The sequence below is a fragment of the Anguilla anguilla genome, chromosome 18 (genome assembly GCF_013347855.1).
Source record: "Anguilla anguilla isolate fAngAng1 chromosome 18, fAngAng1.pri, whole genome shotgun sequence".
NCBI classification, from domain to species: domain Eukaryota; kingdom Metazoa; phylum Chordata; class Actinopteri; order Anguilliformes; family Anguillidae; genus Anguilla; species Anguilla anguilla.
This window is the reverse complement of record NC_049218.1, coordinates 14,085,837-14,108,107: the sequence shown is the minus strand read 5'-3', so window position 1 is coordinate 14,108,107 and position 22,271 is coordinate 14,085,837. Positions and strand designations below refer to the sequence as shown.

The following is a 22,271-nucleotide window of genomic DNA, read 5'->3' as shown; positions in this document are numbered from 1 at the left end:
TGTGCACTGAACACTGCAGCTGGAAGTCTCAAGCTTTGCAAATTATTCACTGGGAATAACCTTCTTGCCACAATGTTTTCTTGGCCCTGCACATCTAAAACTCTTTTTTCTTTGCTATATGTCTTGCAACTTTAGTGCCTATTTAACTTGCACTGTGGACTAAAGGTATTAGGCTACCTGGGGTAAAAAAAAAAAAAAAAAAAAAAAAAAACTTAATGTAGATAAGATTTCACTCAATTTAATTTCCCCTACACCTCCCACTCCTCTACCTCCCACTTTGCAAAATGATTGTATAGACTTCCAATAATTAATTTAATTGTAATTAAAGCCAAAAGAGGCTATTTTGAGCAAAGTTGTGCTTAAGATTACTTTTAAGTAGATGTCATCTTTCTGTGTTATTGTAGGTTGTATTGTATTTTTTTTTAAACTACTGGTGGCATTATAGTTTTGGCCTTTACTGTATGTAACGGGCAGTACAGAGTAGTACGGACTGAATGGACTGGTTACCCTTTCTAGTGAGAGTGAAACAGCCCAGGAGCTGAGTTTGAAGGAGACTGTTGACGATTTTGTATAACGTAAGACTCTTCAAACGAGTGAGCAGGCAAAGTGGTTTTCAAGGGGAATGGTGTGAGGTTTCTGATTGGCTGTCGTGCCACACTGTTATCATTTTTTTTAGATGTGTGAGAGCAAAGCTGCCATGCATGTTAACAGTGAGCACCGATCAAGAATCTTTTTTGGTGGGTGAGGTGGGAGGGGGGGGGTCAGTGGGGCAGGGGGGTTGGGAGTGCTGATTTGAAAATGGAATGCGTACGTCGCTTTGGATAAAAGCGTCTGCCAAATAAATGTAATGTAATGTAATGGAATGGAAAATGGAAATGGAAAAATTTATTTAACCTACTGCAGATTTTACACCAAAGTGCTTTGTCAGAATGGGGGCTCCAAAATTGAAAAATCCCTTGCTGGAAAGACATAAAACCAGAACGCCCTTTTTTGATATTTTTGGCTGCAGTGGGACTTTAATTAATGCGAAGCAAAACATTTTGAGATGGAACAAAACAAACAAACAAGTTAACAACAATGAAATCTACAGCAGCAACAACTGCTTAAAAATCATTTTGACCAAAGACACGTATTGTTTGATGCATCAAAACATTGACCCTCTCCAAATGAAATGGCCAATTGTTTATCAAGGAGAATGATATGGTAACATACACTGACCTCTAATAATTAAACAATAAATAAACCTCACCAAGAAAGTTTAATACAAAACAAAACCTTCATTATAAGAATCCTCAAAGTAAGATGTATCCACTTCCACCAGCAAAGTGATATTAGTTTTATCAAGAAGTATGTTTGCTAATTCGTACAATCTCTGCTGGGGTTCAAAAAAAAGAAAAAGTACAAATTATCAGCACCCGTTGCAAAAATAGGACTTCAGGTGGTGCTGACGATGATTTGAAGAATGAAACATGCATGCAACTGGATACTACCAATTTCTGGTCTTTGACTTGTAGCATAACAAACACATCTTTCTTGCTTAAAACAATTGCCATTCTCCAACAAAAGTCAACATTACATGCTGTGACATCTAATTTACAAATATAACAGAAGAATCATTCTTCATGCCTGGTTTTTAAAAGGATAAACAAATGTAGGATTTAATCAAAAAGGAAGTCTGTCAGATTTGTTCTCACTCAAGATCCCAACGCACCATTGACCTTTGATCTAAACACCACTATGTCAAATTTACAGAGCATATATTTTTAGCGTAGTTTATTCAGCATGATGATGCAAATTAGTATAAGTTGCTATGGCAGTACACTGCAGGTGACAGTCCAAGTTTGAACAGTAAACTGCAGAAAGGAGGGAGCGCAGATGCTCTTGGAGCAGAAGCTGTGGGGGGTGGGGGGGGGGGGGGGGAGAGGCCTTCCCCTGGAGGTGGCCACACCCTGGTCCTCCCTCAATCGTCACCGGACATGTTTTCCTGCGAGCTCACCTTGAAGTGACATATGCCCAGTGCATTCAAGGAGGTCTTGAGGGTGTTCCGAAATATGCTGCTGGAGAAGCAGTAGATGAGAGGGTCCAGGGTGCTGTTCAGGTAGGTGAACCCGAGCGACATGCTGAAGAACTGGGTGACTATCCGGTAGGAGGCGCAGTCTTTGGGTTTGAATATCAGTATGAAAATGCCAGCGAGCCCAGTGGCGATTCCCGGCAGGAAGCAGATGGTGAAGACGGCCACGATGAGCAGCACCACCTGGATGGCCCGCTTCACCTGCTGCTTCTTGTCCAGCTGGCGATCATGCAGGACCCAGAAGATCCGCATGGAGCAGAAGATCAGAAGCATGAATGGCAGGAGGAACTCCAATATGTAGACTGCGTAGTGCAGCCTGATGATCAGAGATGGGTTGCTGTACGAGCTGAAACTGCGACACAGGGAGATGTTGAGGTCCTGTGATGTCTGCATGAGGGGGGCCGCCAGCAGGGGGAGCCGTAGAGCCAACACCACCGCCCACGTCATGCCACAGAGAATTCCCGCCTGCACTGTTGTGATCCGATTCACCCGGTGGTGCGGGTGGACCACCTTGAAGTAACGGTCGACAGCCACGATGGTCAAAAATCCGATGCTGGCCGAACGGTTGACCGCCAGCATGAAAAGGTTTATGCGGCACCAGGCGTCACCGAACACCCAGTTCTCACCGCGCAGCAGGGTGTCGATGCGGAAGGGTACGCTGACCAGCAGGAGGAAGTCCGCAATCAGCAGGTTCAGCAGGTACACGGTGTTGGACTTCCAGTCATTCATGCGGCAGCAGAAGATCCACAGGGCCACCAGGTTACCAGGCAACCCCAGCTGAAACTCCACGATGAGCATAGGGGGCACCACTTTACCTACCAAGCTCTGGGCTTCCAGGCAGTGCATGGAGGAGTTGGCCATTATGTGACTGGGTCAGCTGACGTAAACTCTGAACACGCCCACGGGCAGAAGCTGTGAAAATCCTTTCTTCTTCTTTTTTTACTTCACCACTGTTAGAGCAGTAAAACTATGTTTTAATGGAGCAGAGTAGTAGTCAACAGTAATGCAATTTTTTACGATAAGGTTATCACAATGTGTGCTGATTGCATAATGTGATCCATATTTTACAATGATAGCATTATTCATCATTTCGGATTCATCAAGAAATTTTAGTGAAATGTCCCAAATGTTTTTCTGGTAAAATCACATATCACAATCACTATTGGCTCCCCTTCTGCTTTACTTCTTTTGTTAGTCAAAAGTTAATATGTTCAAGTTTTTTATAATTTTTTATTTATTTATTTGAAGAGGGAAAGTCTTCTTATATGAAAAAAGACTTTAGCCTGAATTTCAGCTGCAACCTCAGCTCTCATAATGCAACTGACCAAGTATCTTTGTGGAAATTAAAATGCCACAATCATCAATTTTTAACTACTTCAACATTTCTAAAACTTCTAGGTTTCTAGAAAATGATTGTATAGGCCTACTATATATACATTGCACATGCTAGTACATCACAATGATAGCCCACCCCTCCTTCATTCTTCATTTTCAAAAATTGCTGCCAAATATTTAAAGCATGTTGTTTACCAATGCAACAGACACAACGTCAGAAAAATCAGTGGGTAGATATGTTGCAATCAAGAATGTTATAAGGCTTTAAGTGCCATCCAATGTGTTGTATTTACAGAGCAGGTGTACCCTGTGATTTGTAAAGACAACTCAGAGCGCATCCTGCTCTCTGTGGTGGATGATTATCTTTGCGGCACTATTGGTATGGTATATCTTCAACTTGGGAAATAGCCAAGTGATCTTTTTTTTCTTTGAATCATTAAATAGCCTGTCAACTGTTTGTTATGATGCACATTGTATTAGATCCTGTACCTGCTGGATCTAGCCACTGAACAATGTACCCAAAATATACAGTGTCTAATGTAGCAGACTAATAGCAGAAACATGACCAAGCAAATTAATCACATATGGATATTGTCTAGAACATAATGTAAAAAAAGAGTGCTGAGGACCAAATTGTTTTTCATTTCTTACCAGACGGCGGGGGATTGGATTCTCTGGAAGATGGGGGTGAGGCTGAGACCTTGCAAAGGAACCTTGTAAAATCAACAGCACTACAAGGATTCAGGTAATTCACCCACGCTTTAAACTTTAAACGTCCTCTGATGCTACAGATAAATGAGGTGCTGATGGTGGGTGGGGAGTCAAACTTCTGTGTCACAGGTCTCTTGCCCAGTCACAGCAAGAACCTTAGTAGAGCGTAGAGGCAACCAACAACCCCCCCCCCCCCTCCCCCAACTCTCCCTCCTGCACCTCCTGGCTACAAATGCAAACAAAGACACATACAGATGGAAAGGCTTGGTATGAGTACATCATTTAGAAGATGCATTCCTCATTTTCACGTAGCTCTTGAATAGCCCATGTATAGAACACAGCAAAGCCTGAGACTGCATTGGAAGCTGTAGCAGCCGCAGCATCTGGATTTGTGTCTGTTCATCAAACTTTGATCATCATAGAACGTAAACTGAAGCAATTGGATGATTGGACAAAAATTATTTTAATATTTGAGATAATAACCAGATCAAGTTGTTACTCTACAAAAGCAATGCACTGTTTAAATAATAACTTTTCTAGATTTGATGATGATCACTGTGAGTTATGGCTGAATGCAGCTAAAACCGGCACATTTTCTCAGAACAAGTGTAAACAGAAACTTCATTTCATTCCAACACTCACTCAGCAGGCAGGTTCTACCCAGTTTAACCAGTGACAGAAAAATTCATCAAATGCTCCCAAGAGAACACAAGAGAACACACTGATGTGGGCTGACATCAGTGGTAATTACATTAGAGTCTTAGCTGTTTTTCTTTTTTTTAAATTTTGTTTCATGATTTTATGACGGCGCATGTCATAACACATGAGGCACAGTATGACAGCACAGTAAGTCGCTTTCCAGAGAGTTTTAATATAAATTAAGTAAGTAAAAGTTGCAACATTCAGTGGTGTCAATTTTTTTCTTCTATTTTTGGTGTCTCCCTTAAATACATGCATTTTGCATTTTGAATGAACAATGTGAAATGCACCTACATTTTCTGTGAATTAGGGAGGAACCATAGTTATTATGTTTAGAAAATGTGTTTATGAAAATTGTCCTCAGCTGCTTAGAATGATGTGACAAGCACAGTCCCAACTAAATGGCTAATTTCACACACACACACACACACACACACTTGGTCTGCACAGAGTGATTAGGCCTGCACTGCTGGACTGAGGAAGTTGTTTGATCCATCAAGTTTACCTGGCGGTACAGTTCATTGAATTCTATCAACTCTTTCAAAGTAATTAACTTCAATTTGTGCCAATCTGCAAATTTGGAAAACCTGATCGAATTCTCATTAGTTACCTGTTACAATGAACTCTTGCACATTGTCTTCTGTGACAATGCTGATGCTCTGTGCGCAATGTTGCAAATACAAAGAAACATCTGAAATAATGACTCAGAATTCTGTACTTTTGGCTGGTTCTTGGACATGGAAATGGAAGGCAGCGCCATATAAAATGGTAGACATTGCATTTTTACAAAATATGCTATTTGGTTGAATGTAAAATGTTAAGAGAATTGTATTGACTGCAGGAGCACATGTACACATGCTCACACACACATGCATTTACAGATTCTGTACAGAAACGTTCGGACATGCTGACCAGGTGGGCTACATGCACCCATAGACATACATGCAAGCCTGGACAAGCATACCGTGTATGTAAACTGTAAGGATGAGCCCACACACATTGTTGCACATGTTTGTCTGTGATGATCTCTCAGGGGGTATTTGGGAACCCAATAATGGTTTCTTAATTAGTGCAACTCATGGTTCTCACTAACAAGGAGAGAGTCTGCGGACAGCTCCATCAGGCTGTGTGAATCGGTTGTTTGCGCTTCTTTGAGTCCGTGCAAGTTTGTGCATGTGTGTGTATCATTGTGTGTGTGTGTGTGTGAGAGAGAGAGGGAAAGAGAGGAAAGGAGAGGAAGAGAGACATGCGTGTACGCGTTGTGTTTGTCTGCCTCTGCACTCCTGGTGCAGTGGAAGAACTCCCAGGAGGAGATTCCATGCTTGCAATAATGAGCCCCTTGAGAACGCTAAAGCACAGTTATGCAAACTGAGAACACCGTGATAACAATAACAACAATAATAATAATAATAACAACAATAAATTCTCATTTCGGCAGTCATAGGTAGTAAAACTGAGAAAGCTCCTTAACTTGAACTAGCATTCAGTTGATACTACCAGACGTCAATTCAGAAACACCCGGTAACCAAATAACACTTTGTAGTGCGATAATGAACTGTGGGGCACAGGGGCTTAATTCACGGTTTGTAACTGCAACATGATGAGGTCAATACCCTTTTATCCCTATAACATTGTGCTGACCATGGTTAAAAAGTCATGTGTTCGTTCTACTCTCTTTGGTTTAATGAGGTCTTGATTACTAATTCTATTTGCTGCAACCACGTTCCTCAGTTCTTCAAATGACTACAGTTCCTCCTGCCACTTAAGTAGGTGAAAATAGCCACAGATGAAATCTAGAAAAGCTAGACTGAAGTACAAAACTCAGATATCAACGCCAATTTAGATCTCCCAGATGTCAACTCCAAAGTCAGGATGACATTTTATGTTTCTCCTGGCACCCAAGCAGGTGAATCGGCAGATAAGAGTGACTGAAGCTTTTCAAGTGTTTTCAAGTTTGGACTGGTAATGTAGAGCTGGTGACTTCAATGAACAACAACTGAAGTTCATTGGCTCTAATACGCTTTGCCAGTGGTTCAATTCTAAATGGCAGAACAAACCAATTGTTTGGGTCAGAAAGAAATGTGCTCATCATTGTCTAAGTGCCATATCAAATACAAAATTTAGCTCATGTGTTATAATTGCCAAGAAAATAGCAGGTAGTTTGAGTACTTTTAATTGAGCATCCCAATGGGTGATCAAAACATTCTATTTCTTCACTACATGGCAACAAATGGCAGGGTTGAGGACCTTAAAAGATGGGTCCACAAATAATGAGAGGCTCATTACTGGGTTGACTTTATTCAACTTTCAAAGTGATCTTTAAGGTATGGCTTAAGGTATCTTTAATATACCCTTAACGTATGGTATATCACATCTGGAGTTTAAAATATGGCCAGATTTTCTACCAGCTGCCCCATTTCTGCTTGCATATTATATTTGTTTGCCATTTTTTTATATTCTGTCTGGGCAGTTTTTACCAATTGTAATTGGAAGAATGATAGATGATAGGTCCTTGCGCAGGCAAATGTTCAAGTTTGACACAGATGGGCCTCACAGTGGCGCTATAACAGTCAGTTGAACCAAAATGATCAAAGTGTGTTTAACCTAGAAACACAAAACCAGCATCCATAGACTCCTCCAATTCAAAGTGTACAAATTTGCAATTTCAACTCATACAGTCTGCTATATTGGATCTTCTGGTATTCATAATCTCCTGGACTATATATCCAGTTTGCACAAAACTTGGTATATAGCATCCGCTGGCCCATATCTTTAAAAGTTATATAAACAAGTTTGCTACATTAAAAAATATAGCAGGAGCAAAACAATAAATGTGCATGTGGGAAGAAACATGTACACGCACCTCTCCATTGCAACCTTAATCTAATGTCAATGCCCCTCCTCATGAGGAATATATTTCTCGAATAGATCCAAAAATTTACCTTTATGAATTTTTCACCATTTTAAATAAATTAAAAAACATTTAAGTCTATCCCCTCCTAGATGGTTTGACTGATTTGGACAAAACTTGAGTTGCAGCTTGTTCGATTGAATATCTTAAAAAGTTAAGGAAGTTGCTACGCTTAAAAATGTGCCTGCACCAGCAGTAATCCATACAATTTGCATGTAGGTGTGGCTTTTCACCAAGAAGCTAATTAAATCTCGGACAGTTAGACATGAGGTTTTCAGGGACGTGAGGATTAAGTAAAATATGTTTAATATCTTAATTCAGAAATTCTAACAGCCAACAGCTTCATTTAATGTTTGGTACTCTGTGTATCAAGCACAAGTGCATCAGCAATTAGAACACCTTACTTATTCAACATGTAAAATAAATTTGATTTAACTGGTTAATTATTATCAAATGTATCAATTATTATACGCATTGTAAAAACAGGACGTGGTCTTCATACCTTGAACAGTGGTGGCACTGACGAAGATGAAACATTTGCCCCTTAAGATCTCATGCTTTTTATGATCTGTGCTCTCCACCACCATTTACCTTATGCACTTCTTCAGTGTGAGCTTGAATAAAATCAGTATGTTGATGAAGCCTGTCCTAGTTTTGCAATGTGGAATGAGAATGTATACTTTTTCATTTGTTTGTGATTATGCACACCTGTGGTAGGCTGCTATCAATCTTTGGTCGTTGACTTGGCAAAACAACTGATTTGGCATGGATGGAGATAAAGAAAATTTTTCACTGCCTCTTATAATATACAGTATTTAATAAAATATTTTTTATATCTTTATGCTTTATGGGCTTACAGTGTGTTTCCAATTTTTCTCATACTTTCTTCAGACAGTCTTTGTGTATTAAAATGAATAAAACCATATTTTACACTTGGTATCATGCCTAGTTTAACAGATACAGGGATCTAAAAATGTTCCAAAATGCCTGATTTTTAAAAGGAGAAACAAATGTATGATTTCAGGATTTGCTCTCCCAACCCACTGTTCACCTTTGAACTTTAACCTACACTTCCTGAATGAAACAGATTACCATTACAAAAACACTGTTGCATATGAAAGTGGGTGTAAAAGTGCAGTATATTTATAGCATATTTGTTCAGCATGAGGATGTAAAGTTAATAGACGGTGCTGTGCCACGCCCCGGTCCCCTTTCACTCGTTCTGGCTCTCCTGAAAGTGACATATGCCCAGTGCGTTGAGTGAGTCCTTGAGAGTGTTCCGGAATGCGGTGCTAGATAAGCAGTAGATGATCGGGTCCAGGGTGCTGTTCAGGTAGGTGAACCCGAGCGACATGCTGAAGAGCTGGGTAGCCATCCGGTAGGAGTCGCAGTCTTTGGGGCGAAATTTCTGGATGAAAAGGGCGGCGAGGCCAGAGGCGATTCCCGGCAGGAAGCAGATGGCGAAGACGGCCACGATGAGCAGCACCGCCTGGATGGCCCGCTTCACCTTCTGCTTCTTGCCCATCTGGCGGCCGTGCAGGACCAAAAAGATCCGCAGGGAGCAGAAGATCAGGAGCAGGAATGGCAGAAAGAACTCCAATATGTAGACCACGTAGTGCAGAATGATGATCAGAGATGGGTTGCTGTACGAGCTGAAACTGCGACACAGGGAGACGTTGAGGTCCTGTGGTGTCTGCATGAGGGGGATTGACAACAGGGGGAGCCGTAGAGCCAACACCACCGCCCACGTCATGCCACAGAGAATTCCCGCCTGCACTGTTGTGATCCGATTCACCCGGTGGTGCGGGTGGACCACCTTGAAGTAACGGTCGACAGCCACGATGGTCAAAAATCCGATGCTGGCCGAACGGTTGACCGCCAGCATGAAAAGGTTTATGCGGCACACGATATCGCCGAACACCCAGTTCTCACCGCGCATCAGGTGATCGATGCGGAAGGGTACGCTGACCAGCAGGAGGAAGTCCGCAATCAGCAGGTTCAGCTGGTACACGGTGTTGCACTTCCAGTCCTTCATGCGGCAGCTGAAGATCCACAAGGCCACCAGATTACCAGGCAGCCCCAGTAGTAACTCCACGATGAGGGCAGGGGGCACCACTTTACCTACAAAGTCCTGGGCTTCCAAGCAGTGCATGGAGGAGTTGGACATTATGTGACTGGGTCAGCTGACGTAAACTCTGAATACGCCCACGGGCAGAAGCTGTGAAAATCCTTTCTTCTTCTTTTCTTTTCTTTTTTTTTACTTCACCACCGTTTGAGCAGTATGTTCTAATGGAGATGTTTTAATGGAGTATAGTAGAGAGAATGATCTCTTTAGTGGAAGTCCTGAATGAATTAAAAGAAAGAGATGACATCCAATTGCATTTACATTCATAACCATTGGCTGGTTTTGTCTCACTGTTCCTATTCCAGGAATGTAGTGAGTCAACAGTAATGCATTTTTTAAGATAAGGTTATCACAATGTGTGCTGATTGCATAATGTGATCCATATTTTACAATGATAGCATTATTCATTATTTTGAATTCATCAAGTAAAATGTCCCACTTTTTCCTGGTAAAATCACATATTGCAATCACTATTGCTTCCCCTTCTGCTTTACTTCTTTTGTTAGTCAAAAGTTTATATGTTCTAGTTTTTTATTATTTTTTAAAATTATTATTATTTTTTGAAGAGGGAAAACGTCTTGTACATTATATAAAAAAGGACTTTAGCCTGAATTTGAGCTGCATCCTCAGCTCTCATAATGCAACTGACCAAGTATATTTGTGGAAATTAAAATGCCATGATCATCCATTTTTAAGTACTCTGACATTTCTAAAACTTCTACATCTCTAGAAAATCATTGCATAGGCCTACTATATATACATTGTACATGCTAGTACATCACAATGATAGCCCACCCCTTCTTCAATCTTAATTTTCAATGCTGCCAAATATTTAAAGCATGTTTTTCATCAATCCCCCCCCCCCCTTTCATGACACTTGTTACATGTTGCCCCATCCCAGCACTTTTTGGTAATTTGTATTTGTCCTAATACTGTAGCTTATTCTTCTGCCTAGTTGGCTTTGCAGAGGTTAGGTCTGAATAGTGTTCACTGCGTGAACTAAACTGTGTCTTGGCTAGAAATAGCTGTACAAAATAAGTATTGTACCTTACTGAACCTGTGTTTAGCAGTTGTCTATGACCATGAAATGCACTTTTTGTTCGTCGCTTTGGATAAAAGCATCTGCCAAATAAATGTAATGTAATGTAATCAATGCAACCGACACAAAAACAATGTCAGAAAAATCAGTGGGCAGATATGTTTCAATCAAGAATGTTATAAGACTTTAAGTGCCATCCAATGTGTTGTATTTACAGAGCAGGTGTACCCTGTGATTTGTAAAGACAACTCAGAGCGCATCCTGCTCTCTGTGGTGGATGATTATCTTTCACACATCATTGGTATGGTATATCTTCAACATGGGAATTATTCGAGTGATTGGTCTTTTTTTAAAAATCAATAAATAGCCTGACAGTTTGCTGTGATGCAAAATGCATCATATCCTGTACCTGCTGGATCCAATGTACCCAACATATACAATGTCTTATGTGTGCATTGAATGCAGACATGTATAGCAGAAACATGTCCAAGCAAATTAACAACACATGTACATTGTCTAGAACATAATACATTTTTTAAAAAATGATTTTAATTTCTTACCAGACAGTAAGGCGGGGGATTTTGGACTCTCTGTGGAAGATGGAGGTGAAGGAACCTTGTAAAACCAACAGCACTACAAGGATTCAGGTAATTCAGATAAGACACCCAAGCTTTAAACTTTAAACTTCCTCTAATGCTACAGATAAATGAGGTGCTGATGGTGGGTGGAGATTCAAACTTCTGTGTCACAAGTCCCTTGCCCAGTCACAGCAAGAACCTTAGTAGAGCGTAGAGGCAACCAACAACCCCCCCCCCCCCCCCCCCCCCAACTCTCCCTCCTGCACCTCCTGGCTATAAATGCAAACAAAAACACACACAGATGGAAAGGCTTGGTATGAGTACATCCTTTAGAAGCTGCATTCTTTATTTTAATGTAGCCCATGAATAAATAGCCCATGTATAGAACGCAGCAAAGCCTGAGACTGCAGTGGAAGCTGTAGCAGCTGCAGGATTCTGCTGAATGCTGGGAAATCTCATTTATTTTTGTCATACAGATTGATTCTTGTGTAGTACGTGAGTTATGATTTTTCCTATTTTCTCTCAACTGCACTGCTGAATGATTTATCACTTGCATGCAATGGCTTGAATGACTTCACTGATGTCTCTACTGTTCATTTCAAGTCATCGAGGAAATTGCTATAGCTTAACTTCTCTCCACCCATAACAAAAATGTTGTTTGTCTCCAACCAGCAATATCTTACTGGAAACAACCCTTGCTGTTGTATTTAAAACATAAACATTGTCTGGCAACTTACCAACAGAAAAGCGGGTGCCATTTTGTGTTAGTTATTTCTCTAAAGCTCTTCCTTTTCTGTAGTCTGAATTTCACTCTGCTTTCTAAAACGTGCCATCGCATTCTGTCATGTTAACATCTGTCTATTCATCATACTTTGATCATCATAGAAATCAAAACTGATCTATTTTTAAACCAATGTAAATTGAAGCAATTGGATGACTTTACCTCAAGAAATGCACTTAATATTTGAAATAATAACCAGAAGAGGTCAGTTACATATCTGTGCTACTCTACAAAAGCAATACACTGTTTGCATTTGGACAAATTGAGCCACCATTGCTGTTTTTTCTGAAGCAGTATCCTACAGCTCTATTGCACTGTATTCCATTTCTGTAACCAACTCAAATTTATAGTATCTCAGAAATGTTAATATTTTAATCAAAGGCAATTTGCAAGTACATATTAAACTGTATTTAATGATGATCAATGTGAGTTATGACTGAATGCAGCTAAAACCGGCACATTTTCTCAGAACAAGTGTAAACAGGAACTTCATTTCATTCCAACACTCACTCAGCAGGCAGGTTCTACCCAGTTTAACCAGTGACAGAAAAGTTAATCAAATGCTCCCAAGAGAACACAAGAGAACACACTGATGTGGGCTGACATCAGTGGTAATTACATTAGAGTCTTAGCTTTTAAAAATTTTTTTATTTTTTTATTACATTTTGTTTCATGATTTAATGAGAGCACATGTCATAACACATGAGGCACAGCATGATGACAGCACAAGTACGTTGCTTTCATGATTTTATGACAGCACATGAAATAAGACATGTCTGTCTCTATGATCAGTTTAAAATGTTTTTATCACTCTTCACTGCATAACTCAAAACCCTTATTGTATCAGGGTCAACTCATGGACAGGGACCATTCAGAGACAGACTTTGTCCTGAACTGTATGACTTCAGCATTCCTGTCCTACACAGTGTTAGGTTCACTGCAGCTTGTCTATGCATTGATATATTGCTATTTTAGGATTAAGTGTCTTCAAATATTCTATTCAATTCAATGATATTTGTATAGCGCTTTTTACAGAGAACTGTCAAAAAGACATTTTACAGAGTAGCAAGGCAAGAGACAAACAGAGCAAACACCAGGTCTGAACCCCCAAACAGTGAATACATGTGGTCATACCTTGAGTCACAACATTACAGTGGCTTCATTTCTTTGTATCACTTCCAATAATCAGAAATACCTTTCCTATCACTGTCATTACATTAGAAATGTTTCTGTTATAACTGCTAGAACATTAGGACAATTTTCTCAGTCAAAAGAAGGCAAAAATTCAAAGTTCTGATCTGAAAAAATCATGCAAAACTATTGGAGAGTATGTCCTGTAGTATAGTACTATGAGTCATTGTTAGGGCCCTACAAAATTCAAAGCCATGAAAATTATGTCAAGGACAGAAAAACTGAGGTTTTCTCCTGAAATCCCCAAACTACACTTTCTTTAAAACAGAAATGGAGCAAACGAATTAAGAAATATAAGCTACTATCAACTTCGAGCCAGTGGTGCCATAGGAAAACTGAAGGCAACTTTTGAAGGTTTATGTATTGATTGCACAAATCGAACAAATGTGTGACGTTGATTGGTTATATGAAATGTGTCTGGGGCATGACAATCTAAATTTCTTGATTGATGACAAAAAAAAAACAAAAAACAAAACATTGAATACTGTTAGACTAAGTTTAAGGCGAATGACTCTTAACTAAGTTTAGTTTCAAAATAGAAGCAAGAAACAGCTGAAAAGAATTTGGTTCTGACACTGTTCACGAAGATGGAGGCATAGGCTGAACTATCCTCACAAACTGCTGTATAGACAGATTGGACCACACACAAAAGGCCACATTTAAACACTATTTTTGATGGTGAAGCACACGGTTAAAAAGTCAATCACCTATTTTAGAGATTCATGTGAAAAAACTCCCAGATCTGGCCGACGTAGCTTATTCAAAGAAATTCCACGAATGCAGTGTGGGTCGTCTCAGACCATGCCCAGCTGTACATGGCGCCATGACAAGGCATGATGTCGATCGCTATATCTGTATACTCAGTGCTTACATACAGTAATGAAGGATGGCAAGGCGCTTTCCAGAGTGTTTTAATGTAAATGTTTTCCAAAAAGTTGCAACATTCAGTGGTGCCATTATTTATTTATTTTTATTTTTGGTGTCTCCCGTAAATACATGAATTTTACATTTTGAATGAACAATGTGAAATTCACCTAAATTTACTGTGAATTAGATAGGGCCCATGGTTATTATGTTTAGAAAATGTGTTTATCAAAATTGTCCTCAACTGTTTAGAATGATTTGACAAGCACAGTCCCAACTAAATGACTAATTTCACACACACGTAGTCTGCACACAGTGATTAGGCCTGCACTGCTGGACTGAGGAAGCTGTTTGATCCATCAAATTTATCTGGCAGAACAGTTCATTGAATTCTGTTAACTAAGTAATTAACTTCAATTTGTGACAATATGCGGATTTGGAAAACCTGATCTAATTCTCATTAGTTATCTGTTACAATGGACTCTTGCACAGGTCTTCTGGAACGATGCTGATGCTCTGTCTGCAATACTGGATCTGATGCACATGATAGACAAAACAAAATTGCCTCAAACTTCGAATGGAAGCATAGCAATTAATACAACAATTTGTACTATTCAATAACCATGATATAAACTGGCTCATTTCTAAATAAAGCACTTTTACAACCATTCTTCAGCACAAATTCAGTAAATTATGTTAACTTTAGGAGCACATGTACAAATACTCACACACACATACATTTACAGATTCTGTACAGAAACGTTCAGACATGCTGACCAGGTGGGCTACATGCACCCATAGACATACATGCAAGCCTGGACAAGCATACCGTGTATGTAAACTGTAAGGATGAGCCCACACACATTGTTGCACATGTTTATCTGTGATGATCTCTCAGGGGGTATTTGGGAACCCAATAATGGTTTCTTAATTAGTGCAACTCATTGTATCATTGTGTGTGTGTGTGTGTGTGTGTGTGTGTGTGTGTGTGTGTGTGTGTGTGTGAGAGAGAGAGAGAGAGAGAGAGAGCGATGCATGCACACGTTATGTTTGTCTGCCTGGCCCAATGAAAAAGAACTCCCAGGAGGAAATTATAAACCTCCAATAATGAGCCCTCTGAGGACAAGCACAGTTATGCAAACTGAGAACACTGTGATTATTATTATTATTATTATTATTATTATTATTATTATTATTATTATTAATAATAATAATAATAATAATAATAATAATAATAATAATAATAAATTCTTTTTAACATTTATTTGATACAATACCTTATTTAAACATACGCACAATACCTGTTCTAATTCTCTAAATATGTGCCCCAAACATATGGGAAATCCATCCAATTTTTTTTCCTTTGTTCTACTAAACTGTATTGCTACTGAACAGAATTATTTATTTTTTTTGCCTGCTAAGGAATTGGAAACTATACAATTGGTAATTTATGAACTCCTGAAGCATGTTTATAAATGTTTGTAATGATGAGTATAAATATATTTGTAATGATGAATATAAATACTGGGAAGATAAGTAATTATCAATATAAAAATTGAGTTAAATCTTATCTACCTTAAAAAACATATTGTGGCAAGAAAGCAAGATTTCCAGGTGCAGTGTTCAGTACACTCTGAAAAGGTCCAGCTGATGGCCAGTAATGTTAACAGGAGAAGATCAGGAACATCAAGAGGGAGACACAAATAGCTTGTATTGTCTAGCAAAAAACTGTAATAAAACGGCATAACTGCATAACTAAAGGAAGAACTGAAAGCAACTAGAAAGAAACCAGTTTCCCTGACTACAGTGAAATGTTGACTATGATCTACTGGTCTAAAAAATGTGTACCTGCAAAAAAGCCCTTGCTACGCACTTTGGTAAGAAGAAGAAAATACTTCAGTGGGCCAACCGTCATCAACACTGGACCAAGAAAATTTGGGAAAAGCCAGATACACACACACATACACACAAATATATATAAATATATATATATATATATATATATATATATATATATGTACAATATTAGTTTTGTTTTGTCATGAACTGTGCTTTGAGCTAATTTATCCATTCTCTGCTGGTGTTATAAAAAAGCTTTTAGTAAAAATTATGCCCACACATTGTAAAAACAGGACATGGTCTTCAGACCTTAACCAGTGGTGGCACTGACGACGAGGACGTCTGACCTAGTTTTGCAATGGGCAGTGAGAATGGATACTTTTAGCATTCTATTTTTGACTATACACACCTGTAGTAGGTTACGACCAATTTTTGGTCTCTGACTTAGCAAAGCAACAGATTTGGCATGGATGGAGATGAAGAAAAATATGCACTGCCTTTTATAATGTATATCATTTAATCAAATAGTTCTATAATGGTATAAAACTTAATTTATCTCATTTTGACATGGAGTTATGTAAGGGTGATCCATTTCCACAAATTAGCTATAGTAGCTATGAATGAGGCTTAAAAAATATGAACCACATGTCATTTATTGGTACATGTACATACATACATACATCAGTACAGTTAATTCATTGATTGCCTAATTTGTCACATGGCCAATAGAAACAATGACCTATATCTATTCCTTAAAAACATGCTGTGATATCTAATTTACAAATTTAACAGCTCAACAAAAGAATCACAGTTCATGCCTGATTTTTAAAAGGAGAAACAGACATATGCTCTCAGGATTTCTTCTCCCAAACTACTGTTGAACTTTGACCTTTGACATACTGCACACTTCCTGAATGAAAGAGATTACCATTATGAAAACACTATTGCATATGAAAGTGGGAAAAAGTACAGTATATTTATAGCAGATTTGTTCAGCATGAGGATGTAAAGTTAATAGAAGGTGACGTTCCGCGCCCTGGTCTCCTTTCACTGGTCACTGACCTCACTACCCCTTCGACTCAGCTGCATGTGGAAGATGCCCATTGCATTGAAGGACCTCTTGAGAGTGTTCCGAAACGTGCTGCTAGATAAGCAGTAGATGATCGGGTCCAGGGTGCTGTTCAGGTAGGTGAACCCTATCGAAAAGCTGAAGAGCTGGGAAGCCATCTGGTAGGAGGCACAGTCATGAGGGCGAAGTTTCTTGATGAAAAGGGCGGTGATGCCAGTGGCGATTCCCGGCAGGAAGCAGATGGTGAAGACGGCCACGATGAGCAGCACCACCTGGATGGCCCGCTTCACCTGCTGCTTCTTGTCCAGCTGGCGATGACGCAGGATGTAAATGATCCGCACGGAGCAGAAGATCAGGAGCAGGAACGGCAGGAAGAACTCTAGTACGTAGACTGCGTTGTGCAGCTTGATGATTGGAGGTGGATCGCTGTACGAGTTGAAGCTGCGACACAGGGAGACGTTGTCCCGTGATAGCTGCAACAGGGGTTCGGCCAGCAGGGGGAGCCGCAAAGCCAACACCACCGCCCACGTCATGCCACAGAGAATTCCCGCCTGCACTGTTGTGATCCGATTCACCCGGTGGTGCGGGTGGACCACCTTGAAGTAACGGTCGACAGCCACGATGGTCATGAATCCGATGCTGGCCGAACGGTTGACCGCCAGCATGAAAAGGTTTATGCGGCACCAGGCGTCACCGAACACCCAGTTCTCACCGCGCATCAGGCTGTCGATGCGGAAGGGTAAGCTGACCAGCAGGAGGAAGTCCGCAATCAGCAGGTTCAGCAGGTACATGGTGTTGGACGTGCACCTCTGCATTCGGCAGCTGAAGATCCACAGGGCCACCAGATTACCAGGCAGCCCCAGTATAAACTCCAGAATGAGGACAGGGGGCAGCACTTCAACTGTCAGGTTGTGGACCGACGGGCAGTGCAGGGACGAGTTGTCCATTATGGAACTGGGTCAGCTGATGTGCCACAGGCTACTATTTCAGAAAACTCAAGTGTCGAACACACCCTCGAGTCTAAGATGTAGAAATCTCTTCTTCCTCTTTTTACTTTGCCGCTGTTGGAGAGACAGTCTTTAGTGATAGCCACAACTGAATTAAAAGAAAAAGATGAGATCCAGTTAAATTTACATTCAAAGCCATTCACTGGTAAGAGCTGGTCTGTCTCACTGTAATTAATTTTCTACACTGCTGGATATTTAATGTATATTTTTCACCTTAAAGCAACAGAAACAAAAATTATCACAATAAGTGTGGAGCAGCTGTGTTTAATACAATAATGCTAAAGGGCCATCCAATATGTTGCATTTACAGAGCGAGTGTACCCTGTGATAGATTTTATGCCATAACTTTTATCCTCTCCGATTGTGTTTCTGGTAATGAGAGAGAGCTGTATTTCAACTATTATCAGATAACCACAGGTGTAAAACTGTAAAAATAAGACCATCATGCTGAGATGGAAATGCTGTACGATAATGAAGAAGATGATGATTATCATGAAGATAATGGTTATTATAATGTTTTGGTCTTCAGCATGGGAAACGTGTGTCCACATAATTAAGAGAAGCTGCATTGTACTCATGGGTTTTGTCCTATTGATGAATCCTTTTTTTGATTAATCAATAAATAACAATCTGACAAAGTTTGGCAAGTTGCATCACTGATCAGTGAACCAAAGATGTACAATGTCCAGTTTGTGCATTAAATGCAGATATAATTTAGCAAGAGTCCTTATCCGCTGTGATTTACAACAGAAAAGCGGGTAAACAAATGAACACACAGACCCCACCACCAACAACTAAACACAAGGTAAAAAAAATTGGCAAGCACCATATTGTTTAATTTATTATTGCTTACCAGAAACTGCAGCTGAGGCTTTTGGTCTGTGGAAGAATGGCCTGAAGCTGAGACCTTGTGAAGGAACCTTGTGAAATTGACAGCACTGCAAACAAACATCCTTCCTATACGCAGTCAAAACTTCCTGATTTTATAGATAAATGAGTTGCTGATGGTGGGTGGGGATTCACACGTCTGTGTCACAGATCTCTCTGAGTAACCTAGAAGACAGTGCAGTAGTAAAGTAGATGTTACAACATTAGAACAATTCTCTCAGTCCAGGGAAGGCAAACACGTATGGCTCCAATCTGAAAGAATCACGTAAACCTATTACTACTAGAGTAGTATAGTTTCCTGAACTATTCAAATAAAACAAACACATTAAAACAAACTGTGAGTCATAAGTGAGCGACAGGCAGGGAATGCAATGTTCAAGTTCGGTCAAGAAATTTTGGTGCAGCCAACCAATGGTCGGCCTCAGCAATCACATACACACGTGTTTCCACAATCAATAAATCAATCAATTGTGTTTATGATCAATCAAGCATACACACAACACATTTCTTCATACCCATCCATTCACATGCACACAGCACTAATGGAGCTTCTTTTTTAAACCAGCAGTCAAACCTATCCAGTGCTGCTGATTGCCTGCACTGCTTTTGCATGCTCCACTTGCTCTGCACAGAATTGCGCTCACCCACTGCCACTCAGCTGCCACCTGTTCTTTGGAATCTGCATCTGAGTACTGGGGGAGGGGGGGGGGGGGGGGGGGGGGGGTTCTGGTATTCCGCCCGTTTTGTGGGAGAGATGGTGTTCTGCTCCCTGTAAGATAGGAGAGTGCATGCTGGTGCGTGCACATGCACTGTAGAAACTGAAGCAAATCCATTCAGCACTAAACCAAAAATGTACTGACAGATTCATTAAAATATTTAATCTAAATATGAAACATACTATCAGGCATAATAAGGTAACAAGTCAATAAACTGTGCCGGAGGTCCACCTGAGAATGACTCGCACATCTGGCCAAAGTAGCTTGATGGTGCCTGTCAATCCCAGGGAACTCTGTTGATTCTGTCCAGGCCATCTTTAAAGATACCTCGCTGTGCACAGCACAGAGACAAGGCATGATGTCCACCACCGTGGCTTGATAATGCTTACATGCAGTTATTGAGGTTTGTAAGATGTTTTCCAGAGAGTTGGTATGTCAATGATTTCCAGAGAGTAACATTACCTTTTATTCAGTAATTTCCTTTTTAGTAACCTCATGAGACACCACTGGTTTTGTCTAATTTCTGTGAAGTAGTGAAGTTTGTGAAACTGGCCAGAGTTTACCATGGATTAGGCTCAGGGCCGTAGTCGGTATGTTTAACTGTGCATTGAGGTGTTCTTGAAAGTTTTTTCTCAACTCCTCAGAAAGCTGTACAGTACTTACAAAATGACTCATTTATTTCTGTAGTGAGTTTATACATTGCAGCTTGAACCTGTGAATGCCATCTGTTAAAATGTTTTTTTTTTTTTTTTTTTTTTTTTTTTTTTTTTTTTTTTTGACAGGCCACAAGTTTCAGCAACTACTTGCAATTCTAAGCAAATTCTGCTTCCTGTTTTCGATAAAGTGTTTGAGGTACATTACTCTGGTAGGGTGGGCGTGGTTTTGCGTTGGCTGCAGAGAGAGAGTGGGCTGGGCGGCTCTCGGAACTCTACGCCACAGCTGTTGGGGATTATTAATCAGCACCGATGTTTAATTGTTTGATTGGGGAGCTAGGGTGGAGAAGCTCTGTGATCCCTTTGGGCAGGTGGGAGGGGTTACAAGGCGCCCTGCTGCCGCAGAGCGGAGTGGTCGAGCAGGCACATAGAATCGAGTCATGTCCTGCAAGTAGATGGGGGCTGTCCTGTTGGCAGCAGTGTAGGCAAGGGTCAGGGCTTTGAACTGGGTATGTCCACGTGTGTTAGAGAGGTACAATATCTTCGGAATCTTGTGTAATGTGTGATGTGTAGTCACCAATAGTAACGCTGTAATTTTGTCCTTTCAGCTTGTAATGCATTGCCCATTATCTATATTCAAAGGAATTTCTGGGTTGGTGGGTGGGTTCTTTATGTCGGTTCAAACATGTTCAATATCAATATCACCTTGGTGATTTATGCTTAACTAGACCTCTTATCAATAACTAAGGGAAAGCACAGACACACTTTTGTCTGCTTTGCCGCGGTGAGCATCCAGTTCATCCGGCATGCAGCGCAACCCCTTCTAGTGAGTCAATATCAGTGTGCTGGACTCTGAACCCTTCAATGTTTTATTGCACCACGCAGAAAAACAAACACAGGGAGCCCAACTGCCGCCGCACCACCGGGTTAATACCTGCTTACTGCCACAGGATGCCCATTTGCTGCTACACTGTTCATGTCCACGTGTGTTAGAGGGTGTGTGCTTACCAAGTGCTGCACTGTTAAGCAGGCAATATACTCCAAATGATGTACAAAAAAACTACCAGCAAACATGTCACCAAACATCGTTGTAAGTATACTTCATACGAACTCAGTTCTTTTTTTTGGCTATCCAGGATGCAAGAACTTTTTTGATTTTCCATTTCCTCAGGTTTTCTTGCACAACTCAGGATCATTGCCACCCAACTTCATGGAAATTTCCTGCCAGGAATTTGAGCACCTTTTGTTGTCTTTAAAATCCCTGCGTGATCCATCATAAAGATGGTGATGTCCTTGCATGAGTCAGTAACACTTCATTCAAAATATCAACCTGGAAAGTATTCATCATGACGATGCGATGCTACCACAGTTGCGTCTAGACGAGATACAGAAGATTTGAGGATGCCTATGCCTATGTGTCCTATGCGATACGTTCACTATGATTGAAGAATTAAATCAAGGAAATTTGAACTCATTTGTCAAACTAAGGGTACATTATCTGAAAAGAAAGGTAGCCAAACAAAAGATGTGCAAACTAGTAACAAGGTAGCTAGCTACCTACCTAATGTTACTAGTTTCCCCATCTTTTATTTGGCTAACAAATGAGGTCAAACTTTCCTCCAAAGGGGAATAAGGCACAATTGAAATCTTGGCAAACCTATTGAATAGGACAGCACTTCCAAAATGGGACAGCTATTGGATAGGACACCACTTCTCCATCCCATCTAGAGTGTGGATATGGCCTGTTACGGGACAGTAGTGATAAGACGGAACAGGAAAATAAAGCTGAACTCT

General features: G+C 40.3%; 3 protein-coding genes across 4 annotated transcripts; all 3 read right to left on the bottom strand.

Annotated features, from left to right (window-relative positions):
- Positions 1-1,223: 1,223 nt before the first annotated feature.
- On the bottom strand, positions 1,224-4,247 carry LOC118218284 (hydroxycarboxylic acid receptor 2-like). Its single transcript, XM_035400855.1, has 2 exons — positions 4,058-4,247; positions 1,224-3,021 (listed from the first exon to the last, which is right to left on the bottom strand). Exon 2 carries the CDS (start codon positions 2,930-2,932, stop codon positions 1,961-1,963), a length of 972 nt encoding a protein of 323 aa, XP_035256746.1. The 5' UTR covers positions 2,933-3,021; positions 4,058-4,247; the 3' UTR covers positions 1,224-1,960.
- A 4,038-nt stretch (positions 4,248-8,285) lies between these two features.
- Positions 8,286-11,547, bottom strand: LOC118218302 (hydroxycarboxylic acid receptor 2-like). The gene is made up of 2 exons (XM_035400884.1): positions 11,452-11,547; positions 8,286-10,070 (listed from the first exon to the last, which is right to left on the bottom strand). Exon 2 carries the CDS (start codon positions 9,892-9,894, stop codon positions 8,941-8,943), a length of 954 nt encoding a protein of 317 aa, XP_035256775.1. The 5' UTR covers positions 9,895-10,070; positions 11,452-11,547; the 3' UTR covers positions 8,286-8,940.
- Positions 11,548-16,779: 5,232 nt separating this feature from the next.
- On the bottom strand, positions 16,780-19,214 carry LOC118217661 (hydroxycarboxylic acid receptor 2-like). Of its 2 annotated transcripts, none has more exons than XM_035399605.1 (2): positions 19,074-19,214; positions 16,780-18,308 (listed from the first exon to the last, which is right to left on the bottom strand). In XM_035399605.1, exon 2 carries the CDS (start codon positions 18,158-18,160, stop codon positions 17,192-17,194), a length of 969 nt encoding a protein of 322 aa, XP_035255496.1. In that variant the 5' UTR covers positions 18,161-18,308; positions 19,074-19,214; the 3' UTR covers positions 16,780-17,191. The 2 variants fall into 2 exon arrangements, with proteins under 2 accessions (XP_035255496.1, XP_035255497.1); XM_035399606.1 differs by having other exon boundaries at positions 16,780-18,274; positions 19,074-19,192.
- Positions 19,215-22,271: the final 3,057 nt, after the last annotated feature.